This window comes from Streptopelia decaocto, assembly GCF_964273445.1.
Source record: "Streptopelia decaocto genome assembly, chromosome: 1".
Taxonomy (NCBI): Eukaryota; Metazoa; Chordata; class Aves; order Columbiformes; family Columbidae; genus Streptopelia; species Streptopelia decaocto.
The window spans coordinates 126,634,029-126,658,282 of NC_138663.1; the positions used below are offsets into that span (position 1 = coordinate 126,634,029).

Sequence of the window (24,254 nt, forward strand, 5' to 3'; positions counted from 1 at the left end):
TCACATTCTTATTTTAAATTAATCTTTTAATAGTGTGTATTTGAGAGAGTGGGGTTTTTTGGTTTAATTTGTAATACAGAAATTCCTCTCTGGGCAAAGAGCACAACGAAAAATTTACTGATATCACAAGAGATATGAAGTATTTTTAATTATATTTGGTTATCTGTTTAAACAAACACAGAATTATGACAATGCAAGCAGAAAATAAACACAAATAAATTAACTTAAAATATTTGTACTATATTCCTCAGGCACAAGTTTTTATGCCATAAACTGAAGAATAAACTATCAAGGTGAAGATTAAATGTTTCAGAGGTGTTTTTAAAAGCAGCACATTATTTCTAAATCAGGAGCCTCACAATGAATTAAACTTAGTTTAGCAAATACAGGTAGAAATCCTGTGGCTAGTATTCTGCAAAAAGCTAAAAATTCAGATCTAATAAGGAACCATTGACAAGATGTATCAACTAAGGATGTATTAAATTGGAGTTATGATGCAATTCAATGATTTAGCATACACCTGGAAAAGTATTTGAACACAAACCAGAATGAGAAAGTAGATGTTTCCAGAAACCTGAGAATGGTTAGTCTACATTAAATACTAGAATACTAGGTATACAAGGCTGCAATGTGATAGTACAGCAATTCTCCAGCACCGTGTCATTAATTGTTTAAAAACATACACAAATTCACAAGTAAAATTCTTGCTCTTCAAGATGAGTCACTTTCTAAGATCATCTCTGCAGAGAATATAAACACTGATCATTTGATTTCATGTTTTCAGTGACAGTTTGGTGAAGCTTACTTGACTATGACTTCTCTAAATACCAGATTCTTCTTTAAACATCCCAGAACAGGTTTTGTCAGTTCCACCAAAAAAAAAAAACAAAAAAAAAAAACAAAAAACCAAACACAACCACCAAACAAAAAAAAACAAAACAAACCACCAAACAAACATGCTTTTGTGTTTCTAATGGTTGTCATTTCCATAGTTTAAGAACTGCTACCTATTTTATGAAGACAAAGCACTGAGAAAGCATTTCTTTTGGTGTTTAAAAGCAGATCCTAAAGGCATATCTTCAAGGTACTAGTGAAATGCAACCTATTTTTAATCTCAGATTTTGAACTTAATTAATCATCACTAATTCATAATGAGAAAATGACATGAGTGGAAACAGAGCTAATTCTCATTTCATGCTAAATCATTTTACAGATTTTAAACATCTGAAGTTTCTAGAAACAATTTCTTGAACAAATATGTTATTATTTAGTATGGATTATTTGAATTATTAACTGCAATAGAAAAGTAGGTTTGGGGTAAAATATTCTAGTGCCTTTCTGTAGGCATAACATTCCCCTCAAATCCCTCTACCTCCTTCTTAAAATCAGTTAGTTCTAAACAACCATCATTTTAAAGGCTGTTCCACATTTTCTTTCCTCTTATGGATGGAAGTAATCCTTACATTTTCAGACTAAAGTTGTTCAGACATTTCAAATCCATTTGTTCCTGCACCAAGCAGATACTTTAACCATGCCCTGATGCCTTCTTTCTTACCTTGCGTGAACGCTCTTCCTCAAAAGTGAACTACTAGGCTTGTACACCATATTGCAAGAATAGATTTCACGGCAGTCTGGGACAATGTCCTAACTACACAAAGTTATTTGTATTTGAAAACTACATGAGATATATATATTTACAAACACAGAGACATATAGTATTGCATACAGTGTATGTTAGAGCAGCAAAGCTGTACTGGCCAGACACCTTCTTTCTACCTTTTAAAAATAAGGTATGGCATTCCACAGAATCATGGAATGGTTTGGGTTGGAAGGGACCTTAAATATCATCTAGTTCCAACCCTCTGCCATAGTCAGGGACACCTTCCACTAGACCAGGTTGCTCAAAGCCCCATCCAACCTGGCCTTGAACACTTCCACAGAGGGGGCATCCACAGCTTCTCTGGGCAGCCTGTTGCAGTGCCTCACCACTCTCACACTAAAGAATTTCCTCCTTATACCTAACCTAAATCTGCCTTCTTTCAGTTTAAAGCCATTGTCCCTTGTCCTATCACTACAGGCCCTTGCAAAAAGTCCCTCTCCAGCTTTCTTGTAGGCCCCCTTTTGGTACTGGAAGGCTTCTTTAAGGTCTCCCCAGAGCCTTCTCTTCTCCAGGCTAAACAACTCCATCTTTCTCACCCTGTTTTCACAGGAGAAGGCCCTTGATCATCTTTGCGGCCCTCCTTTGGACTCGCTCCAACAGGTCCATGTCCCTCTTATGTTGGGGGCCGTAATGCTGAACACAGAACTCCAGGTGGGGTTTCACAAGAGCAGAGAAGAGGGGGATAATCACCTTCCTCAACCTGCTGGCAACACTTTTGATGCAGCCCAGGATATGATCAGCTTTCTGGGCTGCAAGCACACATTGCTGGGTCATGTTCTCAACAACCAACACCCCCAAGTCCTCCTCAGTACTGCTTTCAATCCGTGTTCTGCCCAGCCTGTATTTGTGCTTGAGATTGCTCCAATCCATGTGCAGGACCTTGTGCCTGGCCTTTTTGAGCTCCATGAGGTTCACACAGGACCACCTCTCAAGCCTGTCAAGGTCCCTCTGAATGGCACCCCTTCCCTCCAGCGTGCCTACTACACTACACAGCCTGGTGTCACTGTGAAACTTGCTGAGTGTGTACTCAGTCCCGCTGTCCATGTTGCCAACAAAGATGTTAAACAATGTCTGTCCCAATACCAAACCCTGAGGAATGCCACTTGTTTTTGCCACTGAATCTCCCCTTTCATTCAAGATCATGGGATGGAGATTATCTGCTCATTCATTTTGGCTTCTGCTTGCAATACAGAAATTTTCCTATCATTATGCCCACCACTCCATTTCTCTTTGCCCTTTTTAATACCTCAATCCACCCCTTACAAAATCTTGGCATTGCAATAACTAATTTAAAAGATTCTGGATTCAAGAATGCATGGGATACCTCAGAATGTGTTCTGCAATCACCAGCATGTTTGAGAAGAATTGCAAAAAGTAACAGTAGGAAATTATTGTGAAGGTGGTTGAAATTTCAGAAAGAACTGAGCTCTAAGTGTATAACTTGAGGTGAAGATAGGTTATATATGAGATGGGAATTACTAGATTTCTTGATTTATGTATCTCCATTTTTTTTTGTCAGCAAAGGCTCATAGATCTTCCACAATAAGATGGAGAAGAGGCAAACAAACAAACCAACCCAAACAAATAAAACAACCAACCAAACAAAAAACACACCACACACAAGAAAAAGAGAGTGCCACTCCAGTCTTCTACCGTACACACTGAGTAAGTTGAGGGCAGACAAACAAATCCTGCTTGTGACTCACAACCACTATTCTACAGAGATGGAAAATTATGCATTACAAATCTAAAGCATTCTCACTCGTGTAGGGGAAACCACTGCCTGGAGTCCCTTTTCAAAATGAAACAGTACTGTTTAAGAAGGAAACTAGGGGAATGAGAGTGGGGGGAACACATAGCAGAAGGAATAATGCTGAAGGACACAGTCTGCACATTAGGTGTAAATACTACTTTCTGCATAGGCTGCACCACTGTCAGTGATCAAGAGGTAACATTTATTCCACAAATCTATACAGGAAGCCTATGATTTCTAGCTATGCAAAGACCATTTCCCTCCACTCCCTCATTTTCATAAAAAACCTAAATTCCATTCTAAAATGAAAGTTCAGCAAGTGCTAGATTTTTCCACGAGTTTTCATGTATTTAAAATTACATCCGGCTCATGTTTGTTCACCAATCTCTAGAGTTCTTCTTCTAACTCAAAGCACACACCCAGTGTGATCCCAGTTGGTGTTTTCCAGAGTTTTAATTATTATTTTTATAAATAACAATAACAGTTTTCTCCTTGTTAGATTACTGACATTTCACTGCATGGCTTCCTCTTTGTTCTGCCTAATAGGACATTCAAAAGTTTCACTTACTGCAACTTGAAAATAACAGGCCTCAAATGAGCTAGTAAAAAAAGAATTCTGCATCTCTGTAGAGTTCTAGCTCCTGTCACCACTGTGAAAAAACAAGTGAATCTGCTCTCGTATGCAAGACAGTGAATATGACACCTGTTACAACAGCCTCTTTTGTCTTCATTTAATACCAGTATTTTCATGTTAAGCTCAACAAGACAGAATACACAAAAATACACCTTCTAGAATAAAACTATAGAAAATAAAGTCTTACATGTACTAAAACAGCAGTTTGAATTGCAAAACTTTCCTGCTGAGAGAGTTGATCTCAAATTTAGGAAAAAAAGGTCTACATGCATCTTGAAGAACTATTTAAATACACTGTGGTTTCAAGAGGTTTGTAGCAAATTGTTCACATTTCACTTTAAGAGGAAGATTTGCCAAAAATAAAGACAAAATATGAACAGAAAATTTTTATAAAACCAAATGAAAGTTTTCTCTTTGTTAGACTACCTTTATTGTAAATTACCTATAACCAACCTATAACTTCATCAGATACTTTCATTATTCAGTGATCTGGCATGTTTTGATTTAAGAATCAACTAAGTATTTTTGTCTACCTAGAAATCCCGCCTAAAATTGATTTTTTTCTTTTTCTCAGTAGTTTTAACAGCCTGAATAATTTAGACGCAAAATGTGCAGTACTTGTCTTTCATTTGAGCTGTTCCTGCCTTTTAACTAGCTGTTAACTAGTCAAGAAACAATGAACTGTATTTGTTACAGCTGACGCATTCAGAAGTTAATCGCTGACATAGGTTTGGCAGCTATCCCAGTACAGGAAAAAAAGAATGTATGGATTAGAGCTACTTTGCATTCTGGTCAGAAACACACACTAGCAACATGACAACGAACTTTGCACTCAAAAAGATCCTTCTTTTATAAGGCTGCATTAAAGACTGGAGATTAAATAAAACATCTTGTTTGCCAAAGTGACATATTTGGTCTCTAAAATCAACAATCAAGATTAGGAAAAAATCATGGTACATATTGCAAGCAACAAATCATAATTTCTAATAAAATTCTAACTGTTCTTCTCAAGCAGGTTATTTAAACATGAGGAGAGGAAAAAAATAAACAGACACAACAATACTTTCATTGAGGTGACAAAAAGGATATTTTTTACTGATACCCACATCATTTTCAATAAGTATTTAGATAATAAACTTAAGCATTTACAGTTTGCACGCTTAAAAAAATATATATATTGAACGCCATTTGAGAGGATGCTTATTAAAGACCAGAGAATTTTAAAAATACGCATTAAAGATCCAAATAAAGAGAGAAAATAAAACTATTCTCCAGAAAAAAAAAAAAAGCAAATGTCCTTGTGTCTCTGAACAAGTTGCACTACTTTTCCACATAGAGTTACTCCAGTGGTAAATACTATCAATATTAAAAATAATTTAACTTGTTTATGTTAGTATAGGTTATACTTTTCTTCATCTGAGTAGTCTCTACAGGAAAGAAGTAACACGTTGTTCTTTTTAGCCCTGTGGAACCCAGGAAAGGAGTAGTTCATCTCAGACTGTTAATGGACCTCTGCAGAGCCACCTGTCTGTGCCTCTCATGCCATCACCATGGCTGCAGGCAGGGAAGCTTCCCAAAACGGTCTTTTCAGTACCTAAGTGAGAGTACACTGAACAAAATCCAAGCACTAGGAATGTTAAACGGAAGTTATGGTATTGACTTCAAAAAAACAGTTATAAATATCCATTTGGAAGGCACATCATTTCTGCAAGTCATCTGGGGAATAAGTATGAATATTCATAGATACTCAGAAGGAGGTGGTGATTGATTTTATGAATTTATGAAATATGATTGGTTTTTAAATATGTAATTTCAGCAGCCTTTATATGTAAGTTTAAAGCTTCTGCTGAAAAGTGGAGCCTCAAGCTCTTTACATTGCCAACAGTTAAAACACAAAGAAATTCTGCTGTATTAAAATACATTTAGTCATAAAAGAGTTGCATGAGTTACCTGTACACAAGTACATCTGCATTCTCTGTACATTTTCTTTTTACTATCTCCTTTTTGTTCTTCCACTATTCTTTCCAAGTCTTTGAGACCTGACTTCAAATAAATTATGCTGCTGTTTATACAGCTAATCCAATTTGCAGCAATAGATAACCTCTTATGTCTACAAACAATGCAGAGAACACACAAATTCTGCCCCTCTAATTACTCGGTTCTCTCATTTGTGCTAGGGGATCAGGAAATGTGTATTCCAATCAGCATTTCAGAGCCCTCCCCATTTTTACTGTATGGATAAAAGAATCTACAGAGGTATTACCAGCATTTGATGCCCTGTGAAAGGCTCACTCAAAACGCTTGCATTAACATTCTTGCCTGTTTTTTTAATGTTAACAGATAATGAAATTTATATACTTATTTTGCTATTTCTATATTAATTCAGCATTTTTGTAATACTATTTCAGTGTGATTGAGAATCTTACAAAGACAGCTATTAACACCATCCCACTTTTATTTAAAAGGAAACAAAACTCAGCAGGACAAAAGATGGTCCACCTTCATTCCAAAAATAGATAAAAAAGCCAACACTAGAGATATCCAGTCTGGCAAATTTAGTAAATAGAGTTTTCAAGAAAGCAGGAAAAAATACCTGGTCAGATTCTGAGCCTATCAATACTGAAAGCATCTTTCTCACTTGATTTCACATACTTAAACTGTCACTGGTCCAATGTTCTCAACCAGCCTTTAACACTGAAACAGCCTGTTTGGCCATGGAAAGAAAACCACTTGGTTATTCACTTTCATTCTTTAAAGAGATTAACGATAACAGCTATTATTGCCAAACTAGAAAAAAAACAATTTCTTATACAGTGTCAGGGTGGGGAACATAAAAAACATCTTACGGAATCTGTAGGGTGTTTTTTGGTTTTCTATTGGCATGTCCTCTTTTGTTTTTTGTTTTTGTTTTTCTCTCTCCTTAATCTAGTTTGCCACCAAAAAGCACATTTCTATTTTGTTTCTTTGTCTTCTTAAAAAGAAGAACCCAGCATTCCATTTGCTGATATGCAGATGTAAATAAAGATTTCCGGAGATACTCCTTTAAAATCCCAAAGCTATGCCAAATCATCACACTGATCAAACACTCTAGCCACAGATAAAGCCCATTTAAGACAGAGCTCCTGGAATCAGCATGCACAACCCTAAAGAACAACAGTGAAATCAGTTTACAATCACTGCATATTTTCATGTCAATCATCATTCCATATCTTATTGTAAGATAAAAGCAGTGCAATGAAGTCAGGACAGCTTGTTCAATTCTGGATTCAAATGGACTTTGTCTGACCTTGATCAAGTTTCCCTAAGTTTCATTCCACATTAATCAAATGGGGAATCTCAGTACAATTAAGGAAAAAAAAGCCACAGGTGTTTGACTTTCCTCATTTTGTGTATTTCACATACACATTGTGGATTTAATGCAAAAAGAGAAACAAATTTTAGCAAAGCCAAGGCAGTAGAATTCAAGTATTTCTGTTTCCCAGACTATGACAAAACTAAAACAAAATCCAACATCTTAAGTAAGGATTACTGGCTAAGGTGCAACCTGAACATCTCCTTTTTCTTTATTATGCCTGAATTATTTGATTCAGAGTATACATTGGGCCATATTAACAGGGGAAATTCGTGAGGCACAAAGAAGTTATTTGTATTAAGTCACAAGGCTTTACAATGAGAGAATACAGGTTTCGTGCCTGCTAGCAAGGTTGTAGCTATAGACACTACAGTGTTTCATACTTCTTCATGAAATAATTCTTCTCTGTTTAAATGGTTATCTATTCTATTGTCTAGAAATGGTTGGTATTCAATATTGAGTGTTCAAAATAATGGTGCAACTTTTAAGGTACCACCCTGAAGACTCAGACTGAATCCAATTTATTGCTCTGTGTGATATCTCCTCTATTTACATCATAGATGCACAGCTGTGAACTAAGCTATCCATGCCTATGACATCGGTGGCAGAAATGTTAATAATTATGATGCAGAGACACCTTAGCTTAAATCAACATGGTCACAGCCTATGGCAAATGAAACTATTTACTTGGAGTCAGAAGTCCTGTTGCTGACAGCAGTGGGCACTCTGTCATCAGGACAATGCTGTACCATTGATATTTACTGGTTTAGGTTTTCTTTAACTTGAGAATCTTTGCATCGTCCTGCCTTTATCTTGTTGTGGGCATGTCAACACAATCTTTGGCAAGCAGATGCACGCTCTGAGTTGGCCAGATGCAACCTAACGGCAATTTGTGCATCTGTAATTACCACAACACAATGCTGATGTTAATAAGCCATAACAACAGTTTGTTCAAGCACTGTCACAGGAATGGCAGTTTCAGTTTTTGATTTGGAGCTAGTTTGTCTTCAGTTAACTGGGAACATGTACAAGGAGACTTACTATCTGCCTAGTAGAGAACAAGTGGATTTACCTGCTAACTTCATTCCCCACTTTTCCAATGGATTGGTACATTTCATATTGAAAATTCCTCAACATGTTACTGATACTAGGTGGCATACATGTTTCAAAGACAAGTGTACAGAAGTAATTTTAGACCTGATCAATAATACTGAACAGATAATTATGGAAAACACATTATTTAATAGAGAACCTTATACAAAAAAGAAAGTGGTCTTCACTTCTCAGATCTGCAGAAACTATTTCTAAAATTAAAAAAAGTCTCCATCCCCATTTAGCCTCCTTTAGCTTCTCTCTTCAGGCTAATAAAGATGCCATTTGTGTCAGTTATGATAATATATTTAATTATATGAATATCTATCCATCTGACATTAAAAGGACAGACAATGTATTTTTAAAGGTATAGGTACTATACTCTGATAACAAAAAATATGTTTTACTTGCTGTTTGTAATTACCAGCAAATCATGTACTTCACTTTTCACTTGAACCAGCCCTCTTTATTGCCAGGCTGTAAACTGACCATCTGCATTACCAAATGTAAGAGGTCAGAATCAAAAGTTTTTTCCAAAAAATATTTACCTCCTTAACATGGTATTTCATAAATTCGGTTTAGATAATGCAGTTACCTTGCACAATGCAAGTGAATGGAAACATAGATACAGAGTAGAAATTTTGCCAAACGGATGTAGGGCAAAGCTCAGCATTAACAAATCAGAAGGTTAACTGTTTCCGTTCTCATTTTACTCCTTGTAAGACAGCAGGACCTCAAAAGCACTTTTATAATGTGAAGACTAAAAAAAAATTATCCAAAACAACTCTTTAAGAAGTTAGGAATTAAGCCTTACACAAAGATACTTCACAAACAATTAAACTCAGGCTGATAATACAAATATTTGTTTTGTATAAAAGTGTTTACTGTGAAAAGTAGCTTTTGCTTCACTGTGCAATTTTTTCCTAATAACTGCTTAGAAAAGCTTATGTTATCATTTTGCTGTTTTAATAATTCTTTGTCATAGAGATGTACAACTATTTTTAGGACTGAATTTCATAAAAAAACACCACTCAGGTAACTGAATTTTAAGATATTACTTTTTAAACTTATTTGATAATTCAAACAAAATACACTTGGAACATAAGTATTTTTGCAAGTGTGGCTACAAATGGAAATATGAACAGCAGAGCCATTCTAGGTTTTTATGAATCTCGTGAACGCTCATGAGAATGCCCAGATTACCACTTGCCGACATTTTGAAAATCTCCTAATAGCCTATTTGCAAGAGAAATGATCAAGGTTTCCTAAAAGTCAACAGTAGGTAAAAGGAACAGAATCAGCTGTTAAGAGAAAATTATACCACACAGTGTGTCATGATTTCTACAAACACAGCTCCTAACAGTGTTCACTGTATCTCCAGGAAACAATCCAATTGACCCCTCTTCAGTCTTCCATGTTCTGGTGACAAATACCACAACTTGGCACTAAACACAAAAGGCCTGTCATGCAGAAGATACCTCTAAGTAAGGCTTGTCTTCCAGTGTTGAGAATGAAACCTTTCAGAGTCATTATGTGAAACTTTGTGTTCCTTGAAAACAAGCCTGGACTACAAAATCAGAACTTTATTTTTTAGCAGCAGCCTAAAAAACAAACAAACAAAACACATACAACACACACCAACACAAAACCATAACGTAACACAACACACCAATGAGCAAGGTGAGAAACATCTCTTCTTTGAGGAAAACACATACTTTGAATAAATATCAGGTCTTCCTTCCTGCTTGAGTTTCCTCTCTTTTTTTTTTCCCCCGCTCATTATAACACTGGTTTTCCTGAACAAATTTTCACAAATGTGGTTACAAAATTAATTATGTCATAGAACACCACTGCAGAAACAGATTGTTCTACAGGTTGACAGAGATGTTACTTCATTAATACTTGCAGGTCACATGTAATAGATTCAGTGGGGTTATGAACAGAAAAAGGTTTTCTTCAGGTCTAACTCTCGTTGACTTGGGTATAAATAGAAACTGTATAGAAACCTTTCAGGATCTTATTCAGTGGGCTTCGTAGCCTGGAAATAGTCAAACACTTTCAAGGTGCATTAAAGCAGGAATAGCATTCACTAATCACAATTAAAAAAAAAATAAAAACAAACCACCAAGATTTCTTTAATTAGCTTTTATAATATTTTCATTATAACAAAGTCTCTCTTTCTTTTAATTTTCATTCCACTCAATGGCTACAGTTGTCTTTCCTGGTTTAAAACGGGCACAGAACAGATATCAGGACTCCAACTAACAGCAAAAGCACTTTCCTCTTGAAAAGGAGTATTTCTTGCTTTTGTTTAGTTGTGGGTGGGTTTTTTTTGGTTTTGTTTGTTTGTTTTAATGAGATCAAGACTAGCTAAAAATGTAAAATACACTATTCATAGGAAAGTATTTCTTTTTGTCAAAATCGCTACAGGAAACAATAGTTTCTCCAACCAGATCTGCTCTGAAATATAGGAGATAAAGTGTTCATTCATGTACTTAGGATGGAAAACGGGGGGGGAAGGCTATTAGAGTGTGGAACAGAAAGAGCTGCACAGAATGAAGCATGTGATTCCTGCAGTTTTAGAACACACCTAAGAATATTTTGATTTATGCTGTTTGCAAGTGATACAGAAAAATTAATGTATAAAAATTAATTTTAAAATTAGCAGCATGTAAGCAAATCATGCACTCAGAACTGAAACTCACTGCCATGACATTAAACAAACATCTGTAAATTTATTTCTAAGAATGGTAAAATCAGAATAAACCTATAATGAGATTAGGAAAACTGTATATAAAACATTACCTATGAGAGAGTTCTCAAACCCAGTAATGCAAATTCTGTATGTACATAGGCTGTATAATCCAAAGACGTTCACAGAAATGTAATGCAAAGGGACTGGGGAGGATTATTTCAACTAAATGCTGAAAGCTGTTGAAGCCAACGTGTGGAACAGGCAGAAATCCATTTAGCATCTGATCACTCAGACAGTACGCTTACAGACCTACAGGCATGAGCTGAATGCTGAACAACTAAGGAACAATTTTGACTAGTGTCACAAAGCCACAGAGGAAAACAAAAAAGTAAATCAGAACTCTCAAAACCACAAACAAATCTGAATGATGAATCTTTATACTGAATGGTAAGCTCCCCAACACTAGCTATGACCTGGGCTGCAACAACTGACTGGAATGATTAATTGCACAAAGCTCAGCTTTCTCATATGTTCCCAGAGGGAAAAAAATGAGATCAGCAGCTTGTAATACTTACATGTCTTGGCTTTTATTTTTAAAAATACAGAGAGAAAAATATCCTTTTTGTCTCCCGTACTATCTTGAATAGAACCCGGCACACCAGAACATCCCTTTACTTCTTAGTTGTTCTGTGCTGTTGGATTAGCCCCACACATTTTCAGCACTACTTTATAAACATGCCTGCTACTTAAATATACCTAAAGTTAGAGCTTGATTTTCTGTTCTTTACTAAAACAAAATTCCCACATACTCACACAGGAGTTATATAACTCCTGAAAGCTTCAATCAGACCCTGAAAACTGCAATCAGTACAACCCCCGAAACAGTATTCTTGGCACACAAGTCTCCCATTCACTTCAGTGGGAGTTCCATGGCTGCAGGGTGTGCACACCTTCTGACAGCAGAACTCATCTCACATAACATGATTTTCTTAAACTATACAGGCTACAGATAGATGTAGCATATTATATCATGGATAGTATTCATTGGAAAAACTCAGTATTTGTCTTTTTTCCTAAATCTAAAGTTAAGGTATCATTCACCAATGTAAAAAGCACAGAAGTACATTAACTATTGCATTATTTATTACTGATGGCAATGTCCAGTTGGGTATAATTCATCTTGAATTTCAAATCCCTGATTAGATATACAAAAATCAGAATTCAGGAACAAAAAAAAACCAGAAAGCAACAAAAGCAAACCCTCTATTGTGAAATACAGATGTCCAATACAAAATCATTCAGGTGGTTAGCAAAAACCCAAATGTTTCAATGTTGTACAATTTTATCTTTGTAATTCTCTATGATTGTTAAATATACAAATAAAGCATTTAAGTCTGCATTTTCTAAGAACAGTTTTCTTCCACTTTCAAAGAGATGTGAGCAACTGAGAAAAAAAATGAGACATTTAAAAAAAAAAATGTAAAAAAAGGTTTTGACACCCAAGCACCTGGGGTTTAAGTTTTCCCAGAACCAACTATAGAGAGTATATATATGTATATAAAATTAAAAAAAATATATATATATATTTAAATATACAAACAACATCTACTAGTAAATCCAGCAGAATTTGCAACAGATACCAAAGATACTCTGGCAATTCTTACTGCACTAAGAATATTTGCCATGTAACAACTATTAATGGATGATAAATTCTCAAATAATTGTATTTTTCAGAAAGTATGATACAGCAATTGGAAAATTATTTTTTTCCCTTATATCTTGAGAACTTTTATATGAAAAATGTCTCAGAAGCACACCATTCGAAAGGATCTCCCAGGACACTCTGGGGACCCATTAAATATAATCCTTTCATAAATTAATAAAGAACCATCTTAAGAACAGTCATACTTCTTCCTCCTCTCTCATAATGCTCTGGAGTCATTGCTTTTTTGGCCAAAAATTAATTTTCATCCTGAAGGGTTTTATTGTTTTGTTTTCTTTCAATGGGTTTATATCCATTTGATCATATATCATCCTTTCAAATACCTCTGTACTCTCTCGCTGTTCATCACTGGGAGTCATCTTCCTAGCAATCAAATCTCTCTCAGCATGCATATTACCTGCTTGAACACTTTTAGGCCCCACCCCCTTGCAAGGCAGAATTTGCAACACTTTACTAGAGTGAAAGAGAGATACTAATGAACCAGGAGAGGTTTTTTTAAATCAGCCTGATGCAGAGCATCTTAAAATTGAAGTGCTCCATGTTACCATTTGTTAAATTAAGATAAACATTATCATAAGGCAAGGAAAATATAAAATACTTCACAAAGTAGGAAAGAAACACCCAACAACACACAAAAAAATGCAATTGAATGGCTGGAAAGTCCATTAACAGAACATGTAGTTTTGAGCTCATCACACAAGAGATGGGCAGCTTCTCTATGGTACACAGAATTATGAGTGTCATGGAAGAGTTGAGCAAGGAATTAGTATTACTCTATTTCTTACGACACAACAACTACAGGACTGAACACTCTTTTTTTCAGGCTTCTTTCAGCATTTTTCCCTTGTTCAAGTTGTTGGCATAGTGTAGCAAGTAGATAAAGTATCGGCAGGTTTAAGAACAAATTAATGCAACAAAGATCTGCAAAGATTGTTAAAGAAGATCACGTAAACATAACCTGACACATCCCAGAATGTTGTAGGGTGTACTGACAGAGGTATCACACTGTTCTTGTTCTTTACTTACTCTGTTTCTTTACAACTCTTGCCTTAAGTCTCTGCCGGATTCAAGGTCGCTGGAGTACATCAATCTTTGTTCTGATCAAGTAAATGCATTAGTTTACGAGTATAGAATGTTCAAGTACTTTACAAATAATGCTATGTTACGTTATTCCTGTTAACTGGTTTTCCGCACATTTAATACATCCCCCTTTCCTATCCCATCTTGCAAATGCAGGACAAAGGTCTGTGAAGTTAATGGGTTTGAAATTGCTTGCATCTTCACTGAATATGGTGCAATGTGTTTCAGTAGCAAGAAAAGTGATGGCAATTATTTCATTTTTAAACTGAATTTGTAGTATGCCCCAAATGGCACCTCTTGGGCAAAGTGTGATGAAGACAGCAACTTATTGTATGAATTCCATATATGAATTCCAAGTATCAATTTCAGGTCATAGCCAAACAACTGGTATTTTTACTTAGTCTACAACAGCAATGTAAGTAATCAGTTTAATATTAGCTAACTGGAAAAGTAATTTTGAAAAGGGAATTTTCATTTATACCCTAATAAGTTGTTCATATCCTACAGGTATAGTATGTATTACCTGGCATTTTGTGGAAATATTAAGTTATTCATCAACCTTTGTCTGCTGTTTAGCAATACTGTTCAGGTAATTAGAACACTACATTAAAAACAAACAAAACACCACCACCACCACCACCACCACCACACACACACACACACACACACACACAGAGAAAACCCACCACCCAACTGTACTCTTCTTGTACTCTTCTGAAGTCACAAGAATAATTTAGGTGGAGGGAAAAAAATATAACTAAGCAAAGAGGAAAAGAGCTACTTCTATACCTCTCTCTCCTTCATTTTTTCTGGAAAAGACCCACTACATCTTAAACATAATTCAGTGTGTCAGTATTTTATGCTTTTTATGGAAAGTTATTCTTGAAGGAATTTACATAGTACTTGGATAAGAGAAAATTTATTTCAGTAATGATAGGCAGGACCAATTAAGAAGTTAACAAAGCCCCCATAGTACTTAATGTTGCTTCCCCAGTTCATCTGGCTGTTGTCTATCCACAAACTGGCTATTTCAGATAAGATTATACTTAGATTATGCAAACTGGTGCCAAATGACAGCCTCGGTTAGTAGACCTCCACCCTTTCTGAATATATCTCTTCCAACAGGTTTTTGAAAGACCTGATCTCTTCACCCTATTTGCAATGCTCCTTCTGTATTTTATTAAATAACTGTTTTTTTTTCTTTACTAAAAGGATCAGAAAGCAGGTAAAACATTTTAGAGGAGAGGGTGTTGATTTGGTTTAGATTTTTAAAAGGCTAATAGTACTTAAGTAGGTAGAACCTGTGTACACTTCACACTCTACCTCCTTCCCAAATGAACTTCCTTGAGATAGTAAAATAATTGCTTTTTCAAGAACCGGTCCTGTTTGATTCTCATACAAATGCAAATTTAAGTCAATGGAAATTCTCCTTTGATTAGAATCAATAGAGTTTGGCCACAATGCTCATAGTCATCTTCATATTTAGTAACTATGTTATAAATATCTCTTTCTGCAGTAGATTTTACTTCATATTTGTAATTCAAGACACTACTCCATGTCATTAGAAAAACTAGGCTCTGATCCATGGACACGAAGAAGGAAACTTTCTGTTAATCAGAGTTTCCTAAATCCTAACAGCAGCATAAATGGATAGTATTGGCCCATCTCACGTAGTTTCAAAAATTAAAGATGTTTAGCTCCTGCCATTTCAAGAGATGTTTTCACGTACTCCACTGCTCCAAAACACACTGAAGTCAACAGACTCCTCAGCATGGCAGCCTCTGGATTAGTTTAACCAACAGTGCTTCCATGGAGCTACTCAAATGCAGGTTATTCAAAGGCTTAGAGATCTTGTTAAACAAGGTTTTCTTAAAACTGAAGTTGTGTATGCACATATTTTTAATTAACTTTCAAGTGGATTTCTTTTCCAGTATAAAAAGTTTTTAATATCATAACCTGTCACCTCCCTGTTTATTCTTTTTTATTCCTGTCTTTTATTCTTTTCATTCAATAAATTAAGAGGTAGATTCTGAGCTCACCTACAGCAAAGCAAATCAGAAAACGTCTTCTCCAGTTAATGATGACATCAATCAAATGATAACTAATATAAAAAATAACCAAGTAACAAAAATAAGAAACCTGCTACCTTTATTTTTGAAGATGCCCCATTCAAGATGTTATAACACAAGACATCTGAAGAATGCATCTTGCGATTTTAAATTAACTCTTTTAATTTTCCTGATATCCTTTAAGAATATCCAAATCCATATGAGCATAGTACTATGTGAAACTGAGCTACAAAAGCTAAAAAAATATTTTGTGAAAGGATGCAGAATTATGTTACTGAAGCTAGATATCCTCAGATTCTTGAAGTAACAGCACATAGTGCTCTGAATGCTATTTAATATTCAAAACTATTCCGAGTTTTAAACTAGTCACCAAAAATTGCATTAATCTAGCCAAATATCTAAACTAGAAAGCAGTTAAATAAATAAGGGGCCAGGGCTGGGCAGAGGAAGGTGGTGGCACATAATTTCTAGGTCAGAATTAGGTCATGATTAATTGATTAGGTCAAAACAAAAAGTGAAGATAGTAAATAACAATAGGCCTGGATCTAGTCTAAAAGACTCCAATGAGTCTTCAGATTTGAATAAATTAGGATGTCCTTAAGTTTGTTCTCACATCTCTCCCATTTCTAAATTTCAAGAGAAATCAAAAAGAAAATTCAAATGACCTGTGACAAGTAAAACCTCAGCATACGCTTCAAGTATACGCTTCATCAAGTATACTGTCCTTATTTATTTTTTTTTAAAGTGTGTGCTAAAAACAAAAACAAATGAACTAGTTGGTGTAAAATGTTTAAAATATGAATACTAGTTATTATCCAGATTCTTTACTTAGAGAAGTCTATGTCCTCCTCTTTCAATAACGTGTTTTCAACTCATAGCCACAAATTACAGCCACAAATTACGTGGTTAAAACACGTGTTTCCCAAAATGTCATATTAACTAGACCCAATTGTGCTGGATGTAACTGAGGCCTACCAGAGTAAATTGGAAGAAAATCAGTAAGTAAACATGAATCACTTGGGAAAGGTGCCTCGAAGAAAAGGTCAATGAAAGGGCAAGCAAATATAGTATTTGTTTTAAAAATACTTGTTGAAAAAGAAGGCCACGATACACAACTCACATGTAAATTGATCATAACACTCCAATAACATTCCCACAGATAAAAGTAATTAGTTATTTAAATGAACACATGAACTGTACTGTAAGATAAAAATACAAAGTCAAAATATTGCTATTCAACCTCTTAGAAAATACTTTAATGTTTTATCTCTATGACTTTATCTTTCATACATCTTATGTCTTAGACCCACTGCAAATGATAAAAATATCTCTAACTCCATTTCTCAACCATCCAGTCTTAACAGTCTTAAGTTTGGGGTTTTTTTGTGGTTTTTTTTTAAAGGGTAAAAAGGAGAGGAGAAGGTTCTAGACGCATTTTTTATATTAATGCAGTTGTACAAATCAACTGGCAGGAGAAAATAATGGTTAGCTGAAGTCTTAAGACATATTCATAGCTCTACTTAATCCAGTAGACACAGCCATTGATTTAAAAAACTTCAGATTTCATGGATTCCCTACACAAAAAGCAGAAAGAAGCCAGGTTATAGAAAGTGATTGCATTGTGGTGAATAAGATGCACATGCTGGAATCTCTTTTGGGAGATGTTCCTTATTAACAAATAGTCCCTTATAAGCACTTGTAAAGAGCAACTCTTCAGAGAAAAAATAAAAAAACACAACAAACAAACAAACAAAAACACAACAAAAAACCACAACAAACACAAGCACAAACTCCATATCAAAGCAGTGAAAAGAGGTAACTGAAAGCACAATGACTGAACAAGTACTCACTCCTATGAATCTCCTGGATAAGCACAAAATACATTAAATTCTACAAGCAAAACATTTTCTACTGCAACGTAACAAAAATTTGCTAACCTAGAGAAATGTGTATTGTGCAGAGTGATAAAATAGGATTTTGCAATCTGGGAAGATGTCAATTTCATCTACTTTAAGTCAGTGTCCCCAGACACCGGTAAAACCAATGAAGCCTCCTCTTATGAGTATTGTATCACTACATACGTTAAAAAAGCAGGTTTGCAGAGTGAAGTAGGCTATTTTATTGGTGTGGGGTATGGGGTGTGTTTTGTTTATTACAGCAAAGCTCATTAAATTTAGGCCTTTCACTCTGAATGAATTGTCTGGACAGCTTTGAAAGGTTAAGAAAAACAATCCTTTTGTTTTAGCATAATAACATTGCCAATTGAAAGTCCCTCGTGATGAAATTAGGAGAGGGAATATTTGGCCCTGGTAGATAATGATGACATTCATAAGCTCTTAACTTCAGGGGCTGGGGGAAGGGGTTGCTGTCTGCTACTTGTTTTCAAACTGCTCCGATTTTCTGAAATGGAACAAATACATCACAGTTCCCTCTCCCCAGTCTTAAACACCAGCACTTCCCAAAGAAAAAGCTCCAGTCATTCTTCATAAAATCTACTGCAGCTTTATTCCTCAACCTATGACTTTCAATATTTCCAAAGCAAATGATCCAAATCTAGTTACTGGGTGTTTTGTTTTGTTCCTTAACCATACACACCCTTCTCCATCTCTAATTTAACATCAAAAAACTCAACATCATCATTTAATCCTCTGGTAACACTGGATTTCTTAAAAAGCAAACAAACAAAAAAACCCCTTACAAACATCACAGCCTTCAGTTGATATAAGTGTTCCCCACCACTGCATTCCCAAAACAAGGTAAGTCCCAATCATTTTTGGAATAGCTTCTCAAATTATTTGAATCACTTCAAGAAATTCTGAAGATTACTTCAAGGGGGTGTCAAAAAATAAAAATGCACAACAAATCCCTCACCATGATGAGGTTCATTAAAATAAAATAAAAAAAAAATCACTGTAGAATAAAAAAGTCACTGTAGAATTTTCCTCTCCCCTAGCAACATATATGGGAATATTTTCCACATGCAGATGTTTTCCCACTCTCATTTACTATCTCCTGCTGTGGATTTAGGCTGCATGTTCCTGCTGTTTCCACAGCCAGTTCAAAAATCTTGCTCTTCCTCCACCTATACAATTAACTCCATTTATTATTAAAAACAAAAGTTTTTGTTTGTTTTAATTGAGACTAATAACAACTAACTATCAATGTTAGACTTATTCAGCTTTCCTCCTCTTCTTTCCATCTCCCCCTCATATCTCCCTATAATTTTTACAACTTGGCTTAATACCATCTAGGATTTCACTCCATTATTTATCTCCTGACATTCGTGATAGTAAGCTACCAAAACTATGTAATCCTCCCACGCTGCAGTAATCACGCTTCACAAAACAGCTTTCTACCATTCCTCCGTTAGAGGAATCACAGACCATATCTCGATAAACATCACACCTAGGCAGATCAATGCAAAGCCTGCTGGAAGCTTTCCCGTTCTCCTCCTCCTCTGCCATCCCAATGCTGGGTGTGCTGAAAAGCCTCCGTACTGTTTCCGAGTCGCCCGCTAATAGGGAGACCTCGAGGTGGTAAAAGCACAGAAGCATTTCTCTATAAACTGAGAGCATCTGGTGGCTCTTTGCTACTTATCACCGAGACAAATCGTCTGTCTAGTACGAGCTTTAGCGATAAATGCATTGAAGGAGACCTTCAGAGCTGCAGTCTTAATACCTCAAGGCATAACGTCGCGTTCACCCGCTTTCTCAAGCGCAACAGATCTCGCTACCCCTCACAAGGCATCATGTAGTGTCTGCTGAGACATTCAGGCCCGGCGCTCCGGAGCGCGGCTGCCTGCACCCACCCGCACACCGGCGCAGCCCCTGGTGCCTGCAGCGGGAGCGGAGGGGGCGGCGGGGAAGCGGGGCTAAGCCGCCCCCGTCCCGGTGCGGAGCAGCGCCCCAGCACCGGCGGCCGCCGTGGAGCTCTGCCGCCCCCTGCTGCAAGGCGGCGGCACCGGGGGCCGAGGGCCGGTCTCCGCCGCTCCCACGCCTCCACTGACACCCAGGTGATTTTTTTATTATTTTTTTTTTTTCTCCCCTAAAACGTCGTTAGACACCGACCACGAGCCCCCGCCCACCCCTTCAGGTGCAGGGAATGCAGCGCTGTCAGGCGTCTGGTGGAGGGCATCCCACAGGCGGCTCCGCAGCCCGGTTCGGCCCCAAAGGAACGTCAGAAACTTGCCCCAACAGTTTGGAAACACCGGGACCATCTCTCACCGCGGGACACCCTCGCCGTCTCACACCGCGCACGAACGCGCTCCTGGAGACCCTTACCCTCCCCATCACCTAAAGTAGCACAAATCCTCAAGTAATCACATCGGTGACATAAATAAATAAATAAATAATTCGACCCCAAGAAAACAAACCAAAAAAACCCACAGCCTCACCACAACCCCGAAGTCTGTATTTTACAAAGCGCTGGAGAGATGTATGCACATAAATACGCACAAGGCGAGCTGTGCCCAGAGGCGCAACCCCGTCTCCGCACACACCTGCCTCCGCGGCGTTATTTAATCTCAAAAAGTCTCCGCATCCGCGGCCGTGCCCCCCTCCCCCTACGCCGCCGCCCCCCCGAGCCGGGGGCTCGGTGTCCCCGCAGAGCGAGAGGAGCAGTTTTCAGAATAGGAGAAACCCCGACAGGCAGAGACTTCAGGTCAGATTTCTCACTGGCTCTACCGACAGCACTTATCTCTGGTCCTAAAAATGAAGCCCACGTTGTCTTCCCCTCAAGCAGACGCATATTTTTTTTTTTCTTTTTTTCCCAATTGTTTGATCTCCCTCCCGTATTTTTTTGCCCCCCCAAAAAGGCGAAACCCCGTGCAAAGCAGCTAAGTGCACTTAGCTCTTCTCAGTTTTTCTCTTTTTTGCCTCGTAAATGATACCTCTCCCCGCCTTGGGGACTTAAAAAATAAAATTAAAAAAAAAAAAAAAAAAAAAAAGGGGTGGTGGGAGACGATGAAGCAAGTTTCAGGTCCTTTTTAATTTAGCTCCAGGGTGATACATTGTTTTATTTTTTTCTCCATTTCTTTTCCGGTCATATGTTAATCTGAACAAGCAGGCGACGCAGGTAAGAATAATAATTAAAAAAAAAAGCAGCCCCGCTCCTACCTTGCCCGCTACTGAGGAGCAATCCGAGCAGGTAGAGAGGCAGGAGGCTCATGTTCAGGAGCTGGCGCCGGTGGACAGTTCCAAGTTAGAGGTGCTCGACCAGCCCAGGCAAACCCCACTGCCTCCCGCGCACCTCCGCACCCGCGGAGCGCCGCTCGGCAAGTGCCTGCCAGCGCCTCCCTGTGCCGCACTATATCAGGGAGGCAGCGGCCGCCACGCAGGAGGCGGGCACACGGCGGTCCTGCGCGGATCCCTCCGCCCGACACGCACGGCCGCACCACCGACAAACGGCGGGGCTGACAGATTCTTCCGCCGCTGTGAGAGGCGGCTGTAGGCGGGAGGCTTCGCTCCCTCGTCGCCCGCCGGCTGTGCCCCCGGGGGGGAGTGAGGCAACTTCACCGCCTCGCCACCGAGGTCCCTCGGAGCCTGATCCTCCGCCGCCGCCTGAGGGGAGGCAGCCTAAGGGGAGAGGTGGCGACTTGACGGAGAAGCCTACCGGGCAGCCCCGGCCCCCCGGGCACAGAGAGCCGAGGGGGCCGGCGTGGCCCAGACACCTACCGCCCAGCAGTGCCCTGGCTCGCGGCGGCGGCCCCCCCGCAACTGCTGCCCGCGAGGCTTCCGTTAGGGGGCGGCGGGCGCGTGCCGCCCGCTGCCGCGAGGCTCCCGTGGGCGGGAGCGGCCGCCCCGGGACCCGGCCGGGCAGCTCAGCCGAAAGGCCGCGGGGGCTGCGCGGGGCCTGGCGGCTCCCCCGCGCCTTCCCAGTGCGGTAACGGGCTGCGGCGTCGCCGGGAAGCGTGGCCGCTGTGAGCCTCGCGTGCGGGTGCGCCTTGACTAGTCACGTTGGGTTTGTATCTTTTCGTTTGGCTGTCTAGGAACTCGCTTTTTTTGACTTTTGTTATTAGTACAGAGGGAAAAAGTACCTCTACTGTTCACGACCGCGGGAAATAAAACTGATAAAAAATAAATTGCCGGCCTTTTTGATGCCTCAGTGCTGTCTCGCTGAGGATCTTCTTTAGTATAGAAAAATCCCTCTCCTGAAGCAAAGAGGTGGGGTTTTGTCCAGCTTGACTTTGAAGAGGTTTTTTAGGGGTTTTTTTTGTTTGTTTGTGGGGTTTTTTTGTTGGTTGGTGGGTGGGTTTTTTGGTGTTTTTTGGTTTTTGTTTTTTTTGGTTTTTTTTTGTATTAAACTATGGTCTCCAAAGCAGCTTCTATAAATTTGTCACCATACCACTTGTATGACAGATGGAGGGAGAGAGAAGTGGATTTATATTAATGTGAAGCAGCACTGATAGTAGCTAATAAAAGATTAATCCAAATTACCACATCCCTAATAATTTTTCCAACCTTTTTTTTTTTTTTTTAATCTTTTCAAGAGGATTTGGGTTTTGGGGAGGAGGAGGGAGACAAGAAGTCTCTTTGCAGAAAACTAATACAAATGACACCATTAGTATCTTCAGCTTGATTGTTGCTGCACAGGAGTCTTATGAAATATAGGAGGAAGAGATTATATAGGCAGATCTTGCTGGGATCAGCAAAATATGTGATAAAACTGAAAGTCTCTCCTCAGAAGGTGATGTTTTAGGACACCTGCAAACGTAAGGAAAACGCTGGTAGAGAGAAGAGAGCTTTGTGCTGGTGGCTCATTGATCTACACCACATAAATCAGAACCTTATTACTTGACTATACACCATGTAGCCCTGCTCTTGGAACTAGAGATTTTTGTAACCTAGTATAAAAGGAATAGATTCATTTTCATGTATATTTAAGTGGGCATGGAACTGTTAATTCCTCATACAGTTTTGGAAAACCAAAACATGGCAGCTTCAGCAAAGTCTTCTAGGTGAGAACTGGATTTATATTTAGGAGCCAGTCTGTTCCTGAATGCTGAGAGAGTTGCCTAATTGCAGACATTTTTGGTTGGAGCCTTTATCGCGGGTTCAGGAAAGCACAACAAAAGGAAGTGTTTTGGTGAAGGAGCTTTCCTAGGCAAGAAGGTTCCATCAGCCCCAGTAGCCAACTACAAAAATAAATGTCATTAACTGATTAATACAGGAAGATGATGAAAACAAATGCTAGATAAAAATCTTAAAAGAAAAATAAATATAACTCTTACTGGGCAAAAGCAAAAACCCCTCACTATGGAGTGCATCGGATGCCAAATTTGTCAAATTCATCCTTGGTTTCAATGTGTCTGGAGCATTACCGTGCAGCTGAAGTGGAATAAATCTAGAAACAAAACCAGTATTAATAAATAAAACCAAATAGCTGGTATGCATAACTTAACATCTTCTATAGTCTGCTTTAATTAAGGACCCAAAGTTGTACAGAAGCACCTTGATCTGGAGAGGTGTGTAGATGCAGGGACTGAAATCTGTGTACAGCAGACACCCCACAAGAGCTAAACATAATAGGAAGAATACTACTATCCCAAGTTTGCTTATTTTACATCGTATATATGGTGAGAATTTCACCAGTGTCAGATCTGCGTGGCCAGTTCTTGCTCCTTTGAAGTGGGATGAGGATGCTTTGCTTCTAAATAGGATTCCTTGTCTGGAGAACTCTGCCCAGTTGCTTGACTGCAGCAGTGAACAGAGCCTGCCATGTAGGCTGTCCACTCCATATTGCTGCAGGATTTGGGGAAATCTGGTTTTAGTCCAGCTTCTCAAGGAAAAGGGGAACCTGCTCTTCACCTCTCCGAAGCAATGGAGTAACAGCAGAAGGCAGACATAAGTCTCAAAGATAATCACATTCTTGTAGTAGTACTACTGTAAAATAGAGACCTCGTTGAAGGAAGGGGCAGAAGCTGGTCCGTCCATCACTAGACATGTAGCTCCAAGTACTATGTCAGATGTATCACCTAAAAGGTGTATGTGCAGATCCTGACACCATGCAGTGGAGGGATAGGGAGCAGAGAAAAGGACAAAGTACATACATATGCAAGGCTTCATTGTCTCTGCTGCTTATGGAACAACTCATTTGTTACAGAAGAAAGATCTGTAAAAAAGTGTATCAGAGTGAACTACAACAGCAGATCACACTGAGGTCATGCAAATAGAGATTAGAAAGACAGAAAAAGTGCTC

General features: G+C 38.4%; 1 protein-coding gene across 2 annotated transcripts in view; it reads right to left on the reverse strand.

Moving 5' to 3' along the window:
* The window catches only part of NCAM2 (neural cell adhesion molecule 2), a 294,710-nt gene extending 273,399 nt beyond the window's left edge, over positions 1-21,311 (reverse strand). For both annotated transcript variants that reach the window (XM_082045723.1, XM_082045724.1), the window contains exon 1: positions 21,173-21,311. In XM_082045723.1, the coding sequence (XP_081901849.1) occupies positions 21,173-21,224 (52 nt within the window). In that variant the 5' untranslated portion in view covers positions 21,225-21,311. The remainder of the gene's footprint in view (positions 1-21,172) is intronic.
* Positions 21,312-24,254: the final 2,943 nt, after the last annotated feature.